This window comes from Theropithecus gelada, chromosome 17 (genome assembly GCF_003255815.1).
Source record: "Theropithecus gelada isolate Dixy chromosome 17, Tgel_1.0, whole genome shotgun sequence".
In the NCBI taxonomy this organism is placed as follows: domain Eukaryota; kingdom Metazoa; phylum Chordata; class Mammalia; order Primates; family Cercopithecidae; genus Theropithecus; species Theropithecus gelada.
In genome coordinates this window covers 40,633,667-40,660,308 of record NC_037685.1, presented here as the reverse complement: position 1 = coordinate 40,660,308, position 26,642 = coordinate 40,633,667, and the positions used below count along the sequence as shown (strand labels likewise).

General features: G+C 35.4%; 1 protein-coding gene across 4 annotated transcripts in view; it reads right to left on the bottom strand.

The window, feature by feature from the left end:
• The window catches only part of ITGBL1 (integrin subunit beta like 1), a 281,882-nt gene that overhangs the window by 111,101 nt on the left and 144,139 nt on the right, over nucleotides 1-26,642 (bottom strand). For all 4 annotated transcript variants that reach the window (XR_003116469.1, XM_025364141.1, XM_025364140.1 and 1 more), the window contains 3 exons: nucleotides 24,466-24,606; nucleotides 20,731-20,871; nucleotides 5,488-5,634 (listed from right to left, as the gene is read on the bottom strand). Coding sequence is in view for 3 of the 4 variants with exons in the window: in XM_025364141.1 (XP_025219926.1) it covers nucleotides 5,488-5,634; nucleotides 20,731-20,871; nucleotides 24,466-24,606 (429 nt within the window). In the remaining variant the exon portion in view is untranslated. The remainder of the gene's footprint in view (nucleotides 1-5,487; nucleotides 5,635-20,730; nucleotides 20,872-24,465; nucleotides 24,607-26,642) is intronic.

Below are 26,642 nucleotides of genomic sequence, written 5' to 3'. Positions count from 1 at the left end.
AAAAAAAAAAAAAAAAAAAAAAAAAAAAAAAAAAAAAAAAAAAAAAAAAAAAAAAGGAAAGGAAACATGTATCATGAAAACTTCTCTGAAAAATAAAGCAGGAAATTAAAGATGGGCTTTGCCAATAAAAGGGAAAGATAAATTGTGACTTCATTGAAAAATATCCAGATGGTGAGAATTTGGCATGCTATTATTCTTTGAAAGTATGTTCCTAGGTAAGGGAATTGAAACAATTCTTAATTCATTAATTAAAGCATGTTAATTGATAAAAATGAGGACATGGTTTCTATTTTCTAGAAGTTACAATATTAAATAATTAGCCTCCATCTACCATTCTTCCTCCATTTCAAACCTTCCCTTATGGGGGTGTATGGTTACGTGTTTAAGGAACTAAAACATAAGCAATACCTCTTAGAACAAGTCTGATAAAAGAAAACCAAAGGGCAAACCGGACAGATAAGAAAAGCACATGGGATTGCAGTATCACACAAAAGGATGACTTAGACACAAGGACAAATGATGATCAAAGAAGGCAAATACTGAAAACACAAGCCTCTGAATAATAATGCCTGCAGATAAATCATTCGTTTTGATGATTATAGAAGTCAATGAAAGAAGTTTGATAAATGGCAAAAGTTTGTAACACCAACAGCAAAATACATTGAGAAGAGCTAGCAGATTATTTAAATTGTCACTACTAGTGGGTGAAGAAGACTTTTCTTATGCCCCTGGCAGGAGAGCATACCTGTATAATCTATTTTAGATTTTTTTCTTCAAAATATTTTTTACTCTTTTTCATTTAAAACCTATGTATTCCATATCCAAGAATTAATACTAAGAGATTTGTACATGAATCCTGCTGCAAGAATATAAATTATGGCATTTAGAACTTGAATAAGAGAACATATAGATATCTAACAAAAAGAGGATTGATTGAATTATTTTGCTACAACCATATAATGGAATATTATGCAGCCATTTCAATGACTCTGCAGAATTACATGTGTAACAGGAAATATGTTTAATATATATTGTCCAATAAATTGGCATGTAACAAGAACCTGTAAGTGATCCAAAACAACAACCTTGGAGTCAGAGAACATGTATTTTTTTTTTTAAACTTGCACCACTGGAATTATGTAAAATGGCAAACTGTTCAGATATCTAATTTCTTTTTCTGCAAAAAGAATAATAATTATACGTCTTCCTACCTCATTGTGTTTTTAGGAAATTTTAAAAAATGTATCAATGTTCTTATTTTACCTGTTGACTAAGTGTACATAAATGCTGTTGATAGAACAGCATAAATACATCACTTATAAAATATATGCATCTTTTTTAGACCTATGTATTACATATCCAAGAATTAATACTAAGAGATGTGAACATGAATCCTGCTCCAAGAATATAAATTATGGTATTTATAAATTATGTATATAATATAAAATATAAATTATGTAAGTATGATTTTTGTTGTGTTTGCTTACCTTGGCTTAACCATATTCCCCACATTTTATATGGGGAATCAATTATCATTCAGGAGTTCTCCTGCAATAACACCTCCCTCCAAAATCTCACTTGTTTAAAACAACAGGAGTTTCTTTCTCACTCACATCATAGGACCTTGGTGGATCAACAGAGATTTCTGCTACCCATCCTCATTCAGAGACCCAGGCTAACGGGTCAGAGACGATCTCAAGCACTGCAAATCCTCATGCCTGAGACAGAATGGCAGATTTTTCACTGCCTCTTATAGCTTCTGCTCAGATGTGATGCAAATTAATTTTACTCACTTATTTTTTTTTAAGCCAAAGTCAAATTCATGCTCAGGAGAACATCAATAATAATAATGATGTATTCTTAAATCAGGAAGAATGTAAAACTAATGTTTAGCCTATCATAAGCCATTACAGTTTTTGAGCAGAACACTAGAAGACTAGATAAAGTGTTTTCCCACCTTTACTCCCAGGAACCGAAATTAGGACGAGTGTCTTTATATCTATATTGGTTACAAGAGATACATCTCATTACATGAAAATATATCTACAGCCAATATGGCATAGAAATCAAGGAATCACAGGATACAGAATGCAAGATATCATATAAGTTATTCTACCTTCAAGACGTAATGATCACACTTAGTCACCACCAACAGAAACTAATAATTTAACTTAATTTCTGATATATTTTATATAAATATATAAATTTATTTTTTATATAAATATATAAAAATATATCAGATATATATATCTGATATATATAAAATATATAAAATATATAACATATACCAAATTTATATATAAAATATATATTATAGATATATTATATATGTAAATGCATTCATCTGATATATATATTTAAAAATATAATAAATATATCTGATACATATATTTAAAAATATATAATATATACAAAATTTATATATAAAATATATAAAATATAATATATATTATAAATATATAATGTATATGTAAATGCCTTCACCTGGTCCCTGACGAACTTCAGTATACTCTACTAGGATTTTTTTTTTCCCAGCTCGTGAGCTAATGAGGCCCTCAGGCTTGAGAAACTGATGGGTCTTATAATTGCTTTCCTAACTCATGTAACCACAGCTGCAGTTTTCATTCATAAATTGCAAAACGAACTCTTTGAAAGTTTTCATACTGGTCACGTGCCTCAAAACATCCAGTGCCAATGAGTTTGCAGATGTAGCACTATGAGAAAGAAAGGGTACCTGACCTTGACCAAAAGCACTCAACTGGCCATCATAACTTCTTGGTTTTCGTTTTCAAAAATCTTACATAGTGTCATGATTTCCCGTGAAATCACTTTGCTCGTGTAAGGAAACTGATAAACTTATTTAGTTTCAAAGTACTTCTAGAGGCTGAAATGAATTATAAATAATTTTTAAAACCATAATTCTATACATTTATTCAATACCTTTTAAATAAAATAAAGTTTAAACATACTCTGCTGCTTAAAAATGGTAGCTAAATAAGTCAGTGAATCTCGAGAAAGGCAGGAAATACGCACGTTTGAGGAAAAACCTAGTGGAGTATATTAAGTCCCCAATAATTTTATTTGACTTGTTCTACATATTAAACAATTTAGAGACAAACGAAAAACCATTGGTAAAAGTATATACTTACAGTGATTTTCTCTGTTTGAGAGCTATTTTGTGTGCTTTTCTTATTTTTCCATTATATGGTTTGACATTTTTAACTTCAAAATATGAAAGCATTTGTTAAAAGTATACATTTTGTTCATTTTTTTGTTTTAAAATGTAAGTGCATATCCCTATTGGTTTCTGTCCTGTTTACTTCTACTGGTGACATAACCATTTGGAGTTTAAATAATTTTACTGAATGTGAACTCTTTAACTTAAATAATGTTTTAAGATACCAGACCTCCCTTTGCTGTGTTTACCACTTTAAGATAACAGCAAAAATCACTGTACCTAAAGTTCTCTAACTTAAATGTAACTGAAAAAGATTCCTCAAGATCAAAAATCTGTTTTTGAGATAAAGTCATTTTCTTTCCCTCCCAAGGTTTTCAATTTGAAATGGAATTGTCCCGAGGATTATAATACATTTTTGAAAAGATACACAGATTTTTTTTAAAAGACACTGGTTAGCCTTCCTATGTTCATTTTTTTTTTTTTAAACATGGTTGGGCCCAATAGGTAAAGCTTTTTGTAAATGTAAAATAATAATGTAAAATCATTTTTTGCTGTAGATTACAAGTGTTGGTAAATCAGCAGTCTGAGGGATATGAATTTTAATCTTTGTTTCTTTAAAAGCATGATGGCTTATGCAGCACTATAATGACAATATTACAATGCAGATAGAACAATGGTTCCTGTCTGGGGTTACTAATGAAATACAGAGCTAGTCAAAAATATTTCTGAAATTAAAAAAAATATATATATTATACCCATATCCTAGTCCTCTACTCTTCTACCTACAACCATGAGGGGAAAATGGATATGAGAAAATACCTATGCTGCAAACAATCTGAGAGACTTTATGGAGTTTTCTTTATAAAGAATACTGTAAAAAATCAAAAAGACAGACAATACCAAGAAATGGCAAAGATGTGGAGAAACTGGAAACTCCACACGCTGCTGGTGGAATGTAAAATGGTATCGCCATTTTGAAGATGGTCCTGCGGTGCCTCAAAAGGTACAACAGAGTCACTCTAAGACCCAGCAATTCCACGCACAGATACAGATTCCAAAGAAATTAAAATACATGTCCACCCAAAAACTTGCACAGGAATGTTTGTAACAGCATTACTCATAATGGCCAAAAAGTAGAAACCCCATGTCCAAATGCCCATTAACTGATGAAGGGTTAAATAACTGTGGTGTATCCATACGACAGGATATTATGCAGCCATAGAGGAATGAAGGACTGACATATGCTACAACTTTGATAAACCTTGCAAACACTTATGCTAAGTGGAGAAAGCCAGATGCAAGAAGATCACATATTTTATGATTCCATTTGTATGGAATATTCAGAATAGACAAGTTCATACAGACAGAAAGTCGACTGGTGGTTTCTAGGGGTTCTGGGACAAGAGAATGGGGAGTGGCTGCTATAGGCTAACAGAGTATTTTATGATGATAAACATTTTTTTTTGGAATTGGACAGTGGTAATGGCTGTGTAATTATGCTAATATATTAAAACACTGAGTGGTATGTGAATTTTATGGTATGTGAACTATATCCCTATTAAAAATACATTTTAAAAAAATGCAAGGTAAAATTAAATTTCTGATCTAATGTTCAAGTGAAGAAACTCTTTGTTTCCTCTTTCTTGAACAAAATTGGTAATAGTGTCCATTACGAGTTCTTCAAAAGTATACTTCATATTAACTTCGCTATTGTCATGTGAGAAGTGAAATTGCATTTCTTGTTTTGATAAATCAAGAGGAATGGAACCTGTGTTCTTCTAGATGAATTTGTCCTTCTCCAATTTGTACTGATCTGATACCAAGAACACACCTGAGGCTACATGCCTTCCTTCTAAAATGACAAAAGCTTATTCATAGCTATTTGTTTATACAATGAATTTTCAAAAGCCAACACTGTCCTCAAAATAATGTTACTGGGTTTCATAAATGTCAGTGGACAATTAGATGGTCTCATTCAGAAAGCTTTAAGCAAACTTGTCTAAACTGTTTCTTTTTTTGATGTCACATTGAACTGAACTGAAGTGAAACTGAACATACCTTAAGGCTAAAGTAGACTGACAGTGAGTGAGAGAGAGTGTCTGTGTGCAAAAGATATACGTAGAGAGAAAGAGAAATATATTTCTCCGTGTACTTTCATTCATGGAGATTGGATTTATTATTAGTTCTAAAAAGACTAATAGCCCCTCATTCAGGGATCTCAGCTGTTTTTAAAATTAAGATGTGTCTGCATTGAATTCATTTGAATCATGATGGAAAGGCCGTGGCAAGCCCTGAGAGACCTGACTTACCCCTCCCAGAGCAAGGCAGATCAGAGCTTCCCTGGCACTTCCTGATGCTCTCCTCAGGCGACAGAGTGCAGGACTGTGGGTGCTCACACTTCTTCCCGTACCAGCCTGCTTTGCAGTCACATCGTCCACAATTACACTGTCCATGACCTTCACGGTGAGAGCGGCAAAAAATAAAAATGTACATGAAGATAATGAGGTCGGAATTAGTTTTCATTCTAACAGCAAATGTCACAAATGAGTCAGGATCTTGATGAATACAATATAACACATTAAGGCAAAGGCATATTTTTCTCAAATTCTTAAATAACTGATTTACGTGAATTGATCTTGAGGGGTAAAGGAAAGCAACCACTACAGATAAGATAAACAGTTTAGTAAGGCTATAAACTTCAAGCTGTCAAATTCCAGGAGCATGTGATTGTACTGGTCTGCTGGGGCCTTAAAGGAGTATCTGGGCTGGGCACTGTGGCTCACGTCTGTAATCCCAGGACTTTGGGAGGGCAAGGAGGGCAAGGAGGGCAGATCATGAGGTCAGGAGTTCAAGACCAGCCTGATGAACATGGTGAAACCCTGGTCCCTACTAAAAACTACGAAAATTAGCCAGGTGTGGTGGCATGCACCTGTAATCCCAGCTACTCAGGAGGCTGAGGCAAGGAGAATCGCTTGTACTCGGGAGGCTGACATTGCAGTAAGCTGAGATCACGCCACTGCATTCCAGCCCGGGTGACAGAGTGAGACTACGTCTCAAAAAAAAAAAAGGAAAAGAAAAGAAAAAAAGGAAAAAAAAAGAAAGAAAAACAGAACGTATTTGGTGGATTTGGCAATTAATTCGCATGGAGGGGAGTCACAGGGAAGGGCAATCAATATACTTTTGAAACAGGATTTTTTTTTTTTTTTGCTCTTCAGACTCTATTTTTTAATATATAAATGTTCCTTTCTCAGTAATTAATGCAATAAGTGAAATTAAAATCAGTATGGATGTAAAAAAATGGACATTAACAGCCAAGTAGACATACTTAACATTTATAGAGCATGTTACAAACATTATCAGAGAGAGTACATATTCTTTTAAGACTTAGGTTTTTCTTAGAGCAGTTTTAGGTACACAGCAAAACTGAGAGATATGCAGAGATGTTCCATATACCTCCTTCTCCCTCACGTGCATAGCCTTCTCCATTACCAACAATCCCCACCAGAGAAGTATGCTTGTTATAACTGATGAGCATACATTGACACATCACCATTACCCAAAGTCAATAGTTTACATTAGGGTCCACTCTTAGTGTATACTGTATGAGTGTGAGTAAACAAATAGTGACATGTATTCACCATTGTAGTATCATACGGAGTAATTTCAGTGCCCTGAAAACCCTCTGTGATCTTCCTAGTCATCTGTCCCTCTCCCACGCCTTTCCCCAATCTCTGGCAACCTGATCTTTTTACTGTCCTCTATAATTTTGCCTTTTCCTCAATGTTATATAGTTGGAGTTATACAGTATATGTAGTCCTTTCAGTTTTTTTTTTCAGTTGGTCATATGCATCTAAAATTCCTCTATGGATGAACACACTGTGGTACATCCAAAGAATGGAATATTATTCAGAATAGGATTTTTTTAAATAAACGATTTAATGTATTGCTATTTATTAAGGTCTCACAATCACAGTCAAATTGGGGGTCACAAACTGACAAAAAGCAAGAAATCTAGAATTCAGAAGAGGTCGCTCTTTTTTCCCCCAGATTTATTGAGGTATAAATGATCAAAAAAATTGTAGATACTTAAAGTATGTAATATGATATTTAGATATGCATATACATTGTGAAATGATTACCACAACCAAGATAATAAACATATCCATCACCTCACACAGTTATCTTTGTGTGTGTCTATGTACAGCGAGAATATCTAAGATCTACTCTCCTCATATTGCAAGTAGACAGTATTACCAACTCTAGTAACCATGCTGTACATTAGATCTCCAGCATGTATTCATCTTATAACTTTGAAAGTTTGTATGCAAAGTCTCCCCATTTCTCCTACCCCTCAGCCCTGGGCAACCACCCTTCTACTCTGTTTCTAAGAGTTTGACATTTTTAGATTCCACATATGCGTGAGATCGTGAAGTGTTTTTTTGTCTACGTCTGGTTATTTTACTTAACAGAATGTCCTCCAGGTTCATCCATGTTGTGCCAAATGAAAGGATTTCCTTCTTGAGGGACAAATACTATATCATTGGGTATATGTGTGTGTGTATATATATACAGATTGATGTAAATATATGCATATTATGCATATGCATATCAAATCATGTTACATATATATCTATATATAGATATCTCACGTTTTCTTTACCCACTCATCTTATAACAGACACTTGCGTTGTTTTCATATCTTGGTTATTAGGAATAATGCTCCAGTGACCATGGAGTGCAGACAGCTCTTCAAGACAATGATTTCATTTCCTTTGTACATATATCCAGAAATTCCTAGATTGTATAATTCTTTTTGATTTTTTAAGGAAACTTCATAATATCGTCCATAATGGCTGTATCAATTTACATCCTCACCAACAACATGGAAGTTTTCCTTTTCTCCACATCCCTGCCAACATTTATCTTTTGACTATTTGATAACAGCCATCCTAACAGGTGTGATGTCATATATCATTGTGGTTTTGATTTGCATTTCCCTCATTAGTGATGTTAATCACTTTTTCATATACCCACTGGCCATTTGCATATCTTCTTTGGAAAAATGTCTATGCCGGTCATTTGCCCATTTTTTAAAATCTGGTTATTTGACGTTTTTGCTATTGAGTTGTATGAGTTAGACACAGTTTCAACGTTTGTCCTCTCCAAATCTCACGTGGAAATGTATTCCCCAATACTGGAGATGGGGCCTGGTGGGAGGTGTTTGGACTATGGGAGCAGATCCCTCATGAATGGCTAAATGTTGTCCTTTTGGTGATGAGGGAGTTCTTGCTCTGGTAATTAACATGAGAGCTGGTTGTTTAAAAGAGCGTCCCACCTTCTCTCAACCTCTTTTGTTCGCTCTGTCTTCCTCTCTCTCGCCATGTGATGCACTAGCTCTGCCTCCACTTTCAGCCATGATTAGAAGCTTCCTGAGACCTCACCAGGAACAAAAGCTGGTGCCATGCTTCCTGTACAGGCTGCAGAAACGTGAGCCAAAATAGACCTGTTTTTGGTTTTTGGTTTTGGTTACTGATTTATTTATTTTTTTGAGACAGAGTCTCACTCTATTGCCCAGGCTAGAGTGCAGTGGCACGACCTTGGCTCACTGCAACCTCCATCTCCCAGGTTCAAGTGATTCTCATGTCTCACCCTTCCCAGTAGCTGGGACTATAGGTGTGTGTCAACATGCCTGGCTAGTTTTTGTACTTTTAGTAGAGATGGGGTTTTACCATGTTGGCCAAACTTGTCTATAACTCCTTTCCTCAACTGATTTGCCCACCTCGGCCTCCCAAAGTGCTGGGATTACATGCATGAGCCACCATGTGCCTGGCCCAAAATAAATTTATTTTCTTTATAAATTACCCAGCCTCAGGTATTTCTTTGTAGCAATGCAAAAATGGACTAGAACTCATATATTTTGAATATTAACCCCTTATTGGATATATGGTTTGCAAATATTTTCTCTCATTCCAGAAGTTGCCTTTTCATTTTTGTTGTTTCCTTTGCTGCTGTAGAAATCTTTTAGTTCAATGCAGTCCCACTCATTTCTTTTTGCTTTTGTCATCTGTGTTCTGGTGTTACATCCAAAAAAATCATTGCCAAGACCAGCGGCATGGAGCTTTTCTCCTATGTTTCTTCGAGTAGTTTTCAAATTTCAGGTTTTACATATAAGTCGTTAATCCATTTTGAGTTGATTTTTATACACAGTATAAGACTAATTTCTTTCTTCTGCATGTGGACATCCAGTTGTCCCAACACCATTTATCAAATAAACTGTCTTTTCCCTATTCTGTGTTCTTGTCATCTTTGTCTAAAGTCAATTGGCTATAAATGTATGGGTTTATTTCTATGCTGTCTATTCTGTTCCATTGGTCTATGTATCTGTTCCTATGTTAGTACCATACTGTTTTAATTACTATAGTTTTGTAATATAATTTGAAATCAAGAGCTATGGTGCCTTCAGCTTTGTTCTTGCTGAAGATTGCTTTAGTCATTTGGGGTATATTGTGGTTCCATGTGAATTTTAAGTTTTTTTTGTTATTACTATGAAAAATGCCACGAGAGTTTAAAAATTATTATATGTACATATTTATGGGGTAGAATTACATGTTTTGATACATATATAGGTTGTATTATGATCAAATTAGGGTATTTCACATGACCATCACCTTATGCATCTATCATTTGTGGTAAGGGCATTCAAAAGCTTCCCTAATTATTTTCTAATTGTAATATGCCATGTCTTACTGTTAACTGTCCTCACCCTACTGTGTAATAGAAGTTGAACTTATTCCCGCTATCTGATTGTAACTTGGACCACAGACCAACCTTTCCCCATCCTCCCATCCTCCTCCTCCCGTCTCTGGTAACCACATTTTAAACTCTCTGCTTCTGTGATCCCAATTTTATTTTTAGATTCCAATTTTTTAGTTTTTGAAATAAGCTCTTTCTGTGTCTTATTTCACCTAACATGACGACCTCCAGTTGCATTCATATTGTTGCAAATGACAGGACTTCTTTTTTTAATGGTAGAATTATCCATTCTGTATATATACCACACTTTTTTATCTATTCATCTGTTAATGGCCACTTGTGATTCCATATCTTGACTACTGTAAATAGCGCTGCAATAAATAAAGAAGTACAGATAAATCTTTGACATATTGATTTCGCTTCTTTTGGATATATATCTAGTAGTGAAATTATGGAATCATATGCATATTATAGTTCTATTTTTAATTTTTTGAGGAACCTCCATACAGTTTTCTATAGTGTTTGTACTAATTTACATTTTCACCAACAGTGTGTCAGTGTTCTCTTCTCTACCTCCTTGCCAACGTTTGTTTTCTTTTGTCTTTTTTAATTATAATTCTATAATAAAACCGATTCTAACTGGAGTGAAGAGTATCTCACTGTGTTGTTGATTTGCATTTCCCTGGCAATTAGTGATCTTGGTCATATCTTCATATACCTCTTGGACATGTGACTGTCTTCTTTTGAGAAATATTTATTAATGTATTTTGCCTATTTTTACTTGGGATGTTTTCTTGCTATTAAGTTCCCGATGTATTCGTGATATGAATCCTTTGTCAGATACATAGTTTGCAACTATTTTCTCCCATTATGTAGGTCTATTTATCATTCTTTTCGTTGTTTCCTTTTTTGATCAAAAGCTTGTCAGTTTGATGTCATTCTATTTATTTTTGTTTTTGTTGCTTATGCTTTTGAGGGCTTAGTTTAAAAATTCTTGCCCACAGTAAAGTACTGTCCTATGTTTTCTTCTAGTAATTTTGTAGCTTTGGGTTTTACATTTAAGACTTTAATGCATTTTCAGTTGATTTTTGTATATCATGAGAAGTAGTGGTTTAGTCTCATTCTTCTGCATATGGATATCCAATTTCTCCAGCACCATTTATCGAAAACATTATCTTTTCTCCAATGTGTATTCTTAGCACTTTTGTTGAAAATCAGTTGGGTGTCAGTCATTGGACTTTTCACAGAAATTGCAATGAATCTGTAGATCACCTTAGGTAGTGCGAACATTTTGACAATATTTATTTTTCTGATCCATGAACATGAGATATCTTTCCATTTATTTGTGTCTTCAATTTCTCTCATCAATGTTTCATATTTTTTGGTGCAATAATCTTTCACATCCTTGGTTAATTTTATTCCTAAGTATATTATTTTTGACACAACCACAGATGAGATTGTTTTCTTAATTTCTATGTTGGTTACTTCACTAAAGCAAAATGTTATCTTATGGAGTCTCCATACTTTATTTTCACACACTTTTAAGCAAATACTAAATGTTTAGCCTAGAGATCCTTAGAGTAAAACCGGTAACCTACATGGAGTTTACAATCCTTGAAGATTAGCCTAGTGTATACAAAAGAGGTCAGAAAAGACATTAAATTTTTTGACACATGAATATACAGTTTGCAAAGAATTGTGAAAAACAGTGGTATGGTTTAGCAAAAATCGACCTACATTATCAATAAAATAATGGGTTCAAATCCTGGTTCTGCTTCCTACAAAGTGGGGCTGGTCAAACGACCACCTCTGAGTTTCAGTTTCTTCATTTTAAAAAGGAAGAAAATATATTATCAATCCACATTTATTGGGAAGTATATTAAATAGTTTAAATGCTACATAAAAGGGAGCTACTATTACTTGTATTCATCAGATCCCACATTAAAAGCAGATAGAGGAAAGCACAGTTTCAATGAGCTTTCTGTAATTCCTAATAAACATGAAGCTACTCATCACTGCAGATGCAGAACAAAGTAGATTTCTATAATTGCTGCAAAAATGCATGAAGAATTTTAAAAGTGGAATTACACTCTTTAGAAGTACATATAAATGTTAATGGATGAAAATGCAGACTATCTTTAGCATCTGATATTAATGTATATCATCCAATATGAAAATTGGCCTCCAGTGAAGACTAGTCCCTTTTACTAACATTCCTTGAGGTTTGTGGTTCCATCTTCTGAATTTGAAGAAACTGGACAATACACATATGTGGAAGCTTTTCACCATTTAACTAATTTTTATTTTTAAAAAATCACAAAATCATAAATCAAAGTGGAATGAGACATTAGGGATCACTGAATTTAAATCTCTTATTTAACTCCAAATTCAGTTCAATTCAGATGCTCATTTGCTGATCATCTGTATGTAACAGAGTCTATTTGACAAATTGTTGCCATAATTATCTACTCTAGACCTCAGTTGGAAGGAAAAGAAAATTGTTATTATTAATAAACATACATGACATACAAATATGATTATTTAGACCTTACATTATGGGAATTTTTGTAACAGTTTATGCTTATTAACAATTATATTTCACATGTTGTTGGGTTCTATGGCTTTTGCCATTCATTCACCTCAGTTTAAGAAGTTCCCATTGGGTGTGGTGACTCAAGCCCATAATCCTAGCACTTTGGAAGGCCGAGGTGGGTGGATAACCTGAGGTCAGGTGTTCAATACCAGCCTGGCCAACATGGTGAAACCCCATCTCTACTAAAAATACAAAAATTAGCTGGGCGTGGTGGCACATGCCTGTAGTTCCAGCTACTTAGGAGGCTAGGCAGGAGAATCGCTTGAACCCAGGAGGCGGAGGTTGTAGTGAGCTGAAACCGTGCCACAGTACTCCAGCCTGTATGACACAGGGAAACTCCATCTCAAAACAAAAATAAACAAACAAACAAAAAACAAGGAAGTTCCTATCTTTCTTTATTTTCAGCCCTCAGGTAAGGTTAAGGACAAACATTGCAAACAGATCTGCATTGGAAATGCATATATAAATAATGATTTTAACACATATATCCTTAACATTTAAAGTGCAGTCAATTCTGTTGTTTCATAGGAGCCAATGGCTTTGAAATTCTTGGGGACAAGTGGTTTTATTTCAGAGACAGTTATATCTGTTGTGAGGAAACTGGGCAAAGTACAGAACATGCTGACATTTGTGAGAGACTTGTTGACACTGGAACAATAACATCGCTTGTTGACACTTTAACAATAACATTGAAAACCAGATTGAAGAGGGAGAAAAAGTTTCTCTACTCTTGAAAGTTTAATGGCTGTGAAGGTTAGAACAATACATCTAGCAGATGCAGACCCCGGGAAATCCCTAACTACCCAACAGAATGTCCCTGCCACTACAGCCCACCTGAATTCACAGGCAGTAATTCCCCCACAGGAGGATTCCCTCCGTGGAGAGGGAGAATAAAGTAGAAACCTTGGGGGCAAAGGCAGGTACAGAGGGAGACCCATGACTGAAGGGAGAACGTTCTTAAGTTGCATAGTTGGAATCCATGTTCAAAAGCAACCATTATTCTCTATCTGAAGTCCATTCACATGTTGACATCAATTTAAAAAAGACGGCAGAATAAAACTAATCCTAAAGACAGAAGTTATTCAAAAGAGATTTTTAAAGTTAGAATCCCATCCAATTAGTAACAAAAGTCAGATTAGTTGTGGAAGCCTTAATACATTTTTTTAAGTTCGGATGCTCTAGACCTGCAGGAAGAAATCATTGTCAGTCTTTTACCTTTATTCTCTCATATGCACGTTCTGTTTTCTTATCATTTTATTTTTCTTGGTCAGTTTTTAATTCTCTAAACCTTTTTCCCCTTACATAATTCTATTATTGCAGACTTATTTTTATATCCCATTGCTATTTCTGATGCTCTTCTACAAATATAAGGGGGAAATAGAGCCTATAAGCTCTCACACCTCTTTTCCTGTGTACTTAATGCAGCATCATGAACATTCTCCAGGATCATGCTTCTAACTGCATGCTTCACCTCCAGGCACTGCCAACTATAGCAAAGCTTGGAAGAATATATGTGTATCCTTACTTTGACATGTGTGTGATGACTCCTTAATAGCCTTCTCAATAACACACCTGCAGCCAATTGCTTGCACACTGGGATGAATTTAAGAGATTGTGTCATTGCTGCGATTGGCTGAAGGATAAAAGACCTTAGCCCTAAACAGGAAAATATCAAAGTGGGAGAATATTGTTTAGTTCAAGATGGCCAATGTTCCTCCTCAAATCATCCCCTGATATGTCTTCTATGCTATACCACCAGGATTTGATATCAATTGAACAAGTTCAAGCTGAGGAAAGAAGAGGCATTTAAATATGAGTGACATACGTAAGCCATCCATAAAGAATGAAGCTCCTGAAAGTCAGTGAATGTATGGTAACCAGTTTAAGTGACAAAATAGTGGCACAGAAAGTGTTTGATGGTTTTATTGTTTGGGGAGAGTAGAACTGGTTTTATTGTTTGGGTAAAGTAGAATTTTCTAAATAAGATATCTCACTGTATTTCATAGAAGAAGCAAGCCTAAAAGTGCATGGATAAAGTTTCTATAATTCTAGCCTACTATAATAAAAAATAGTATTGATAATAGTATTGCCTAATTTAAATGTTTATTACAGATTAATTGACAGAAGTTAAAACGTAAACATAACTTTTGCTTTTTCAGTAATAAAAATTATATCCTACATATTTCAAGAAGTTAGTCATGTGCTTTCAAAATATATTTTAGAATATTAGAGATATCACTTTAAGTGAAACTGTGTATGTCCTATAACATCCTTCATGATATTTAATTGGTAGAGTTTAAAAATCACTTAGAAATGTCAGGTATTGGTACCAGATTCTCAGGCAGGTATTGGGCTTTTCAGATAAGACAGAAAATTATAAAACAAAATTGCAACTTTTCTTGTGAAGTTACCAGTTTCTCAATTCCAATTTTAAAAGTTATGCCAAAGAAGGAATCATTTGGTAAAGTCAAGAAGATGAAAATGTTGGGTTTTGCTATATAGAAGAGTTTAAAGATAATGACATCTATTTAGCATGAAAACCCTTTCGACTGCCAGAACTTACATCAGGGGTTTTTTTTTTTTAATAGACAAATCGTGAAAAGGTCATAAAAGAAGAAATCAGGAGACTTGTGTCCTTCATCTAGATGTGCCGCTATCTTTTCTGGGCCTTATCTCAAATTGCTTTATCTTTCAAATGCAAGAACTAAAAGAAGATAAATTTGTCGCACGGGTCTGAAATGCGATGCTTCCATGCTAGTTTGTCAAATTTATGTGTATGTTAAGCCTGCAGGTTTTAGTTTCATTACTTCTAACCAGTATTCCTTTAAACTGTGTAGGTAGAAGATCATGAAATAGAGATGAAAGATTCAGAGTGGTGCTGTTTGTTCCTGATATCAAACATCAGAAGAATTCAAATAAGAGAAATGCTATCTAAAGACCTCTCTGTATGTATATACACATACACACACACACACACACACACATACACACACACCCCAATGGCAGAACAATATGGTGCTTGGTGTTGGTATAATCTACCTACCATAAAAATGACTGTAGCCCAAAATACCCATATGAAAAGGAAGATTTGCAGCAAAAGCAGCCACCAAAGTGGCCCGAAGACCATGCTGGGAAGGCAGGAGTTATTAAGGCTCTCAGGCCGTTACAGGAAAAGGTGTTAACCAAACCTTTTCTTGTTTATTTGTAACTATTGTGTTCTTTGGAGTTATGCTATCCAAACTTCAGAAACAGGTGCAGGCATTTCAGGACAAGTGCAGTTGCATCTATTCCAGACAAACACTTCTCTGTTTTAGAGGATACTTCTTTCTTTTTAAAGGATCAAAAAATGCGCGTGAATTTGAATCTGATGTTAACAAGCCTGTTAACATGCTTCCAAAGTAACATGAAGACAATCAATAGGGAAAAGCCTTGGGGAATAACTTAGTGTTTGCTATTTTTTTAAATTCAATATATTAATGTTTCCTTTCAAGAAAATGCAGTCTGAATATACTTAATCATTTCCTTTAGTTTCTTTTCTTAATGCTTTGGCAATCCACAGTGACAAATTTTGCCACATAATACGGTTCTATCAAAAGATTCCATTTTCCAAACTAATGTAACCCTAAGCCAAAACTTTCCTTATATTTTCATAATTTTCTTAGGCAGGGGAAGCTGAACGATAAAGTTTAAGGTCACATTGCAGCGTATTTTTTCAGTTAAGGGATTTGGGGAAATAGACCTGAGTGGCAAGCAGCCATTAGGAATAAAGCAGTTATATTAGAATCAGAAAGTAAATTGAGTGTAACAAAGGGGACAGTCGGGACACATCAGGATGCCTGTTCATGCCCTGATCATTTCAGTCACACTCAAATTGGGTCAACAGTATTATCTTTGAGGGGTGCATGTATGTGTGTAGTAAAACAGTCATGTTGGTGTATGGGTGAATGAACATACAAAAACACAGGTATTTTGTGGATGATGAACAACAGATCGGATTAAAAGAAGTAAATAAAATTTATTTATTTGGTGGGTGCAGGGACCGTGTTTCAACATATTTGTGTCCCCTATATTCATGATGTGTTAGGCATAAAATATTTACATTTAAATGCATTATTGAATAGATAAATGGAAATAATGTGAATGAATGAATAAAATGGGAATGTCAATTAAAAGAGCTAACTTAAACTAATCCTTCCAGAGATTTCCTTGGACTTAACTAAGACCAATACTCTCAGGATGGCAAGAATAGGAGCTAAAAATAAAACTTCATTTCATCCGAGCCTTATTATATTCTAGTCTTGCATGAATGACTAGAGAATATTGATGTCATTGGGTTACTTCTGTCTCATAACACAAAGGTATTAACATGCTCAATAATCAACTATATGGCACTCTTCTTACACTGCAACTTAGACTGGTAATTAGGAAAAATTTAAAGACTAATAATTCTCTAAGCGTAATACCATACAGCATATAGAATTCTACAGAGTCTGTAAGAATGATAAAATACTCCAGAGATTGATGTCTGCTACAGATCATAATGATGTTCAGAGAAGCTTAGTTTCATTTAAAAAAAAAAAAAAATCTGAGTACCCAGAGGACAGTTCTTCCTCAGAAAAATAAAGTAAAATTGGAAAATTGTATTTGCATCACCTGGAGATTAAGTTACATGAGTAGTCAGGCTATATGTGTTTACAGATGACACTTTAATGGCAGTATGAACTTTATCAGGTTACTTAATTTCTCTGAACGTATTTTCTCCTCTGCTAAACTATAGACAGTAATGCCTCCCTGTCTGAGTTAGTGTGTAAATAAAGAACTCAGTAATGGTCCAATAGAGTAGGGTATCTGTAAATATGAGTTTTTTCTTCTTTCCTCAATTCCTCATTCTCAGTGTGGGAGCCAAGCTGTGGAAAGCTGGCCACGTTCAATTCACTTCAACCAGTGGATCATAAAATCACAATAATAGATTGATGTCTTCTTGTCCAAACTACAGTCAACTGTGCCATCACCTCTTCCTACCCCTACCTGTCCATACCCACTGGGTGGAGTCTCATAGGGTACGGAAGAAATGAAAATGTGAGAAAAAAGAAAACAGGGAAGAGGGATTGAAGGGGAATAGCGTGAGGTGGAATATTAGATTCCAGGGCAGCCTCCTTAATGACAGTTCACCTGCTCAGCCTAGAGTAAGCACTCCAAGACTAAATGACTCACTGCAGGAATTGCACACAAGCTTACACAAGGATTAAAGTGTCAATTCAGGAGTCATCACCCATCTGCACCCCATGACCCCACTCCCTCACAGTGAGATGCACTGGCTCATAGGGCCCTGAATTATCACTGTAATGCAGTTAGTTTGAATTTTTCAACCCAGTCCAAAATCAGGATCAACATCAGAATTATGGATTTCACAAGAAAGTGAATACTCATGGGAAAAAGGGGCTCCAAATCAGCAAGTCACACACTTACAATTTTAACATATAGCCTTTTATATGCCTCCCTTATTTTAAAATTGTGTCAATTCACATTTATCTTAAAGGCAATCTCAAAATGACACTGTGGCCTGGCGCGGTGGCTCATGCCTATAATCCCAGCACTTTGAGAGGCTGAGGCTGGCTGATTATGAGGTCAGGAAATTGAGACCATCCTGGCTAACATGGTGAAACCCCATCTCTACTAAAAATACAAAAAAATAGCTGGGCGTGGTGGCGGGCGCCTGTAGTCCCAGCTACTCGGGAGGCTGAGGCAGGAGAATGGCGGGAACCCGGGAGGCGGAGCTTGCAGTGAGCTGAGATAGCGCCACTGCACTCCAGCCTGGGCGACAGAGCGAGACTCCGTCAAAAAAAAAAAATTACATTGTCAAATGGCATTTCCTGAATGCCAGCATAGTTTTAACTACCAACTCTATGCTTACAACTTGAAATTCTCTTGGTTTAGCCCTGACCCTGACTCACATATTCAACAGGCTTGGAAAAAAAATATAAACTTTGGCTTACCCTTTGTCCTCTATGCTGGAGATGTCTAGAAACAAACTTGACAGCTTCCTTCCATATTCCCCATTTCAGTAAATGGCACCAACATTTTCCTAGACACTCAGACTAGAAATCTGATAACGATAGCACTCTACTGCCTAAAACCATCATTAGCTCCTCATTGCCTTTAAAATAAAACCTGGTTCTACAGGAAGGTTAAAAAAAAAACCCAGTTCTTGTTTCTTAACCAACTTTACCTTTTACCACATGCTTCCTTACTTGGCATTCTGGTAATTTCAAACTGAGTCTGGTCCCATGCACAGATTCTATCCCTCTGTTCCTTCTGCTTGGAATGCCCCTCTCATCTTTCTTTACCTGCAAACCTATTTTTTTTTTTTTGGATGCAATCCACATGCATTATGATCCAATAACCTCCTGCAATGCACAAGCCCTACACCGCCACGACTGTGAAGAGCCATATCACCCTAATTAAAATGTCCAAGAGCCCTCTTCCCCACGATTCTCATCATCTCTTTGGAACATAGGCGCCACTCACTAGTCATGAGCTCTTTTATTACCACTGTGTTGACAGCAACGATAATGAAGAACATGAGCATGTATAATGAATAATAGAAAAAATGCCCTCAAGAGAGTAGTGTTCACAAAATGTTTAGGAAATCCTCTGGAGCACAAGACATTATCAGAAGAGGGAAACCCTTCTACAAAGGGAAGATTTAGCAGCAGGCTTTCCCCAGTCAGTCTGGAGAAGGCTTTGAAGTTGCACACTCATAATTAAATGGGGCAGTTCTTTTATCTCCCTTTGCTGGCAAACTTTCAGGAGACCAGAGGAGTTTGTATCCATCTGCATGCACCAATCAGGCAGTCAAGCTTAACAAGATGTATATGTGTATGTCTCTACCTTATGGATTATCAAATAGAACTGGACTGAAAATCTATAACTCCATTTTTGCTAAATGATACCTTTTCAGATAGATTTCTGACTGCTTTCTTTTTCTTTGTACTTTTAGACATCCTGGACTTATGTATTTTATTTCTTTGCATTTAGATTGCAAACTCCATGAAGTCAAAGATCATGGCTGTCTCCTGTCTGCTACTGGCTTCTACCACACCAGTAGCCCAGATGTCACTCAGTCCCTAACAGACAGTATCTGCCCCCTAGTATTTACAGTCAAAGATTTTTGAAACTACTAATGGATATTTAATTATAGACTACATTGCAGAATAACTTTAGTTTAAAGCCTGTCAAAGAGTTAATGCACAAAATAACCCTGGGCGTTGTATTATCCTGTTTTGTAATACATTAATACAGCTGTCCTGATGGCAACTATCCTGTTCATTGTCGACAGCTCTGCGAGTTTTGCAGTCTCAGAGTTGAACTGAGTAGCTATCTAGAGCTAATGGTTCTCCTGGGTGAGGAATTAGACTAACTTGAAAAGAGTGGGTGCCCTCTCATCTCTAGTCTTCGCCAACTTCGGGGATTCTCTGGAGGTTTTCCAAGTCACTAGTAGGAGCATTGCAAATATAAAATGCTTTGGAATGCATATTCAGTTTCTTTTACAGGGTCTGTGAGAATCAGAAATCTTAAAAACAGGAAAATATGTATTTATTTTTATTCATTACTTTTTACATTTTTGTGGTTGAACTGAGTAGCTGAGTAGCTATCTAGAACTAATGATTCTCCTGGGTGAGGAATTAGACTAACTTGAAAAGAGTGGGTGCCCTCTCATCTCTAGTCTTTGCCAACTTTGGGGATTCTCTGGAGGTTTTCCAAGTCACTAGTAGGAACACTGCAAATATAAAATGCTTTGGAATGCACATTCAGTTTCTTTTACAGGGTCTGTGAGAATCAGAAATCTTGAAAACAGGAAAATATGTATTTTATTTTTATTCATTACTTTTTACATTTTTGTGGGTACACAGTGGATGCATGTGTTTATGGGGTACGTGGGGTGTTTTGATACGGACGTGCAATGTAAAGTAAGCACACCATGGAGAATGGGGTATCCATCCCCTCAAGCATTTATCCTTAGTGTTACAAACAATCTAATTATACTCTTTACATTATTTTAAAATGTACAATTAAATTATTGACTATAGTCACCCTACTGTGCTATCAAACAGTAGGTCTTATTTATGCTATCTAATTTTTTTTTGTGCCCATTAACCATCCCCACTTCCCCCTCCAGAAAAATAGGAATTGAAAGAGCCCTTACCTGAACAGAAGTCATCAGAATATCGGTCATAGACAGCTCTACAGTCCCTTTCATCGCACTCACAGGTGTCCCCATGAATATCTCCCCAGTCCCCAGTTGGATCAACATCGTGACAGGTACATTCACCACATACACAAGTCCCTAGGTGGGAAGAAGAATTTTATAAGAATCCAGTCAAGAAAAACCATGAAAGAAAGCATTTCACATATTTCTTATTATTTTCTGCTGCTTACTTTGTATTTGAAAAAAAACCACATATATTAGATAAAAATATTCTAAAAAGGAAAAGCACCATCTAATATTGGTAATAGAGATTCCTTAATAAACAAAAGTTATTATATATTCTATAATTATGTGAGTTGGTAGAATGTGTCATTAGTATTGTGTTAGTTTCCTTCAAAGATAACACTAAAACAATTTATAAAAGATATAATCCTTTCCCTCAAGAAGCTTGTAATCTATTTGGCAAAAAGAAAGCTGATTAGAAAGAAAAATTAGCAAACACTAAAAACAATATGTGACTATTTTGTAAACTAAGACATGAATGCTCTAAGAATTTGGAGAAAGAGGATCAATGAGGGTTGGAGTAATTAGCAGTGGATGGATTGGATATATACGGATTAGAGGAAATGTTCTAGGAGACATTGGAGGTAGAACTAAGAGAAAGTCAACAAGAAAAGACTAAGCAATGAAGGGTAGGGATGGGCATAGGGACCCTGAGGTGCATGTTAAAAAAAGACTAAGAAGTAAGGTTTGCTAGATCAGATGAGTCCAGATTATAGAGAATGTTGGAGATCAGATTGAGAGATATAAACTTGGTCATTTGCAGACTTGCAGAGGGAAATACTCATCTGTAAATCATATTTACTCTGTGTGGATTATCAGTAACTGTCTTTAGGGCAACCAGCTAATCATTTGATAGAGACATAAAGTTAAATCCTTTTCTTACCTCTAACAACAAAATAAGTACCAGTTGGATTAAAGATTTAAATGTACAAAATAAAACAGTAGAATATGAACTAAACTCTTTTTATTCAAGACCCCCCAATGCACAATTACTAAAAAAGGAAATTGAAAATTTCAAAAAAAATGGAAAATTTTGGTTGGAAACAAAACACTATAAAAAAAAAAACAGACTGATAAAGCTGAAACAAGTGGTTAATATGTCTGTAAAAGACAAAGAATACTTACAAAAACATATAAATAAATCATAGGATTGAATATAGAAAGGATTAATATGCCCAAAGTGAAATAGACAAAACCAAAGAATAGGAAATTTCATACAGAAATAATGATAGATACAGATGAAAAATGTTTATCACTCAATTGACCACTACTAAGCGGGTAGCAGTGGGAGAGCTTCAAAATAATCATGATTGGCAATTATTTCAGATGTCAGATTGTCAGAGGTGGAAAATACTGCTTGGATCCAGACTTGGTAAAGGTGTGGGACAATGGGTACTTTCTGGCCCTGAACAGAATGCACAAAATGGTACAACTTTCTGGGTAGGGATTTTACAATATGCACTTTTTATATCTGTGTTATTATTTAGACGTATAGCTCGCTTTAATTAATGTACCCAACAGAAATAAAAAGTACACACGAGTATATGTTCAGAAATATAAAATATAGTTGTATTTATATTTTTGAAAAATTACTAGTGACTGAAATATTGATCAATGGGGAATTAGCGCAGTAATGGTACACACATATGGACTAGTTGGCAATCACTGAGTAATAATTAGGTTTTTGCTCCATAAATATGGAAAGATAAATAACATATATTACGAAATAAATAAAAGTGTAAAATTACAAATCAGCATGTACAGTATGATTTGATATTTTTCTTTAATAAGAAGGAAATACAGGGATAGGGCAGCCACACAAGTGAATTTTAACAAATAAATACGGACTGAAAGTTCATGTGACAATATGTAAAAGGAGGTTACACCTGGATGTTAGGTTTATGGGTCATTTTCTTATTTTTCTGTGTACTCTACTTTGTTATCTAGATTTTTAAAAATGAATATGCATTGCTTTCATAAGAGGATAAATGAGTTTGGTCAAGAGGAACAGGGACTAGGAGCACGCAGATGTGAAAAAGCAGCAGCTTCTCAGCCATGTGTAAAGGGGTCCAATATGAAACTCAATAAACTGGGTGGGCAATAGAGGACATTTGTTCTATTAATGGCTATGTCTGCGACATTGGGTTTTTGGCCCCTGAAGATGGGGAAAAAGGAAGACAAGATAGGTATGTGCAGGGACCAGCGTCTTTCTATTACCTATGGATGCAATGGCACAGAAACGCTTTCAGGGTAGTCAGGCGTATAACCTTTTTAGAAAAAACAATGACTCATCTCAGCACCCACTTCTGCCCTGTCTTCATGTACCCCTGAGTCTCAGAAGCGGTGAGTCTCGTTGAGGCAAGCTGCTTCCTATTATGCCTCTGCCAGATCTCCAGGTCAGAACGCTCCCAGCACAGCAAAGTGGGAGGCAGGTGGCTTAGCTTATGTTTCTGAAGGACGCCGTCTCTCACAGCCAACGTAACTCTGCTGTGGAACCTGACCTTAATCCACGGCCCAACCAACTCCATTTTCCACCTCTCTCTTTTTGACAGCTAAATAGTCATTTTCCACAGTACACAGTTCAAGCTTCATATACTTATAAATGGTAACTGTGACCCCTACTGCATAAAAGGACCTATGCAGAAAACACATCCTTATACATAAAAAGAAACCATAAGGTAAATTCGTATGATACTGTAAGATTTAATCCTCACAAAGAGAGGACTTCATGATTTTGTTCCAAGTTCCTGCCTTTTTATTTATTTTCTCTATGTAAAGAAATGTGGCACATTTTATTCCTCTATGTCAGTTTCTGAAAGGCGGTATGCTACGGTTTCTGTACTAGCATTATCTATTACAATGCACGTATAGAAACGAAAAAGAAGTTTTCCACCTATCTGATTTTTTTAGTTTTAAAGAAGAAGTATAGTCACTTTTTAATGTCATCGATAGGCAATGAAAAGTTTAGGATGGCTCTCTTTATCATTATGACAGAGGTAAAATTAAGTATTTTCAAGGAATTTTAAAACTATGTTTAAACTGTTTGATTTTATATCAAAAGTTAGTTAACTACCTTTAAGTTATAGTTTAGCAATATTAATATATTTGTTAACTTCCTTTGTAAAGTCAGTGTACATTTCATATGGCTATTGGATACATACTTTGTAAATCTATTGCATTCAATATCACATTTTTATTATTGCACACAGAAGTTAAATTAGTCCATATCAAATCTGCATTTCAACCAAGCCTTCCATTTACTCATAATTAAGACAAGAGGGTTTTCTGAATGCTCTCTGGATAATTAGATGCTCATGCTGTAGATGGTTCTGTTAGTCAAGAGACATTTAACAGAAGTATCTACAGGAATTGCCTTTTAGCTGTACTGTGCTATTTCTGGAGGGCTGCCAAATAAATTACAGTCCCTAAGTTAACTGTTTCTTCAGTGAAGCTTAAAGAATGACAGCAACTTTCTTATCTTTCTCTTTTCTACTCAATAAAAAACAAGACAGAAAAGACTGTTGATATAGTAAATGTTGATTTACATCAAAGTAAATGATTAGAAGATAACTTCCTCCCACACTAGAGGACATACAGAAAAAAGAAGTGTTAGCAATTAAAAGCTTTGTTTGCCTCCCCATTATGTAGTAACATGTATGAATGACACACCTCTGTTACTGCAGATTTTGCCATCTGGAGATGTGCATCTTCGCTTGCTTTCCCAGGGGGTGATATCGCACTGGAATTCACATTTATCTCCATGCCAACCAGCCTTGCAGTAGCAGTTTCCACAGTAACACTTCCCATGGCCTTTACCCAAAATGAATTTTATACAGTGAGGAAAAAAGCAACTTTCATAAGCAGAATTAACTTTCTATTTTTTTGTGATCACTTTTGCCTTCTGAAATAATGTCACAGTTCAACATTCCTTGCCTAAAATCATCAAATTATACAGCTTTCTCCAAACACATCATGGTTGTGCCTTTACCTGCTTAATTACACAAAAAGAGCAAAGTGTCCTTTAACTTGGCCTAGACAGAGAACTGACTGAAAGTATTTTTAACGAAATGACATGAATGACCATGAGAGTCTATTACTTTTCCATCTCAAATGCACGTATCAAACCCAAATATATATGAGCATTCACTCTAAGGATGTTTCTTGAATTAGTTATTAAAATATTTCATTTGAAATCAACTATTGAGAAACCAATGGTGCATATTTACCTAGATACACATTATGAAGGACCAAACAACTCTTTAAAGCAGAAGAAATATTTCATCTTTTCACTCAACTGTGTCCCACAAGCTGTTGGGTTCTACCATGTGAAAGAGGTTTTCAGCCTAGTCCATGTTTAATCCTCATTTAGACAAATAAAATACCACGGGCCCTCGGCCTCACAATCAAACTCCCTTTCGACTTGTCAAGGGGATACCAATGACAGCTAAGGGCACTCATCATTTTGTGTCCAGATGCCCTCTTTCAGCTCCTACCTCTCTGTAACCTGTCACCTGCTCATCTGCACTTGCCTCCAAGCCATCTGTAGTGAATTATCCCATCATTGCTTTCCTCATCCACATCTAGCAATCCTTCTGCAAATTCCCCAAAGATGGTATTTATCCCAAAATTTACTTCTTGTACTGTCATCTTTGTGGTTATATCACCTAAGCATAAATGTAGGTCGTTGCTCTTGTTTTGTTTTTAGTCTATTCTTTCCGTATTATAGGAGTTTGTGTTTTATCAGTCTATGGCTAAAGTCTTTGTCCTTTCCATCTCCCTTCTCTTACAGTCAAAATCCCCCAAAGACAATGCAAAACTGATTATGAGACTACTTTTCATTGTCTTATAAGCATATTTATCATTCTAACGCTATGGTATCTCTGGCCAATGGCAAGAACTTTAGTAGGACCTGTAAAACTCACATAAGAAGCAGGAATTACAATAGAATATTCTGGTCTCCTATGCTATTCACATCCAGCAGATGAGACTTCCATCAAGAAGACATACATGTGAGAGACAGAGACAGACAGATAAGGAGAAAGAGTGCTATAGTGAGACACAGAGAAAGAGACAGGGACCCAGTGCCATGTTTTCTGTCTAAATAAGTTATAATTGGGATATTCAAAGAAAATCACTTCTTAACCTAACAATCAATGACCATTTCCATAAAGAATCTGAATTTTAAATTTGTTTACTTAAGCAAGTGCAAAGGCTGTCAAGTGATTTAATCGGTACAGAAGATATCATCTATATATTTTATTTATGAACTTAAAACGGTGTCCACTTGCACACACAACTAAATCACATCCTAGTGATATATCACAGGCCTCAATAACTCAAGGATTACACTGAAGAAAAGCAATAGTGTATATTAATTGCTTTTCTTAGGAGTCAGGTTTGTAAGACGCAATCACCTTTTTAGACTACAGAATTTATTTTCTTTGTAATTTCAGAAAATTTATACAGAAGGTGCTACATACGTAAGGCTTACTATATTAACAAATAATAGAAAATCTATATTTCTCACATCCAAATTCTTTAAATATTTATACAAGTCAGTATCGAATTCGGGTTCTACTAAGAAACCTTTGAGTTAAAGGTAAATAAGGAAGCAAAAATTATGTGACGATACACATCTATGCAGATATGGAAAATTAAACAGATATCCACATAACTCAAATAAAAATATTGAACAAGACACATCTGAATAATTGAGATTAAAATGTGTGCTTTAGGACAATACATATTCCACACAATAAACATAATTCTTTGCTTTGTGCAAACTGATAGAGCAAGAAAATCTCTATTTGTACTGCTTCACTGATGAACTGTAGAATCATCTCTCA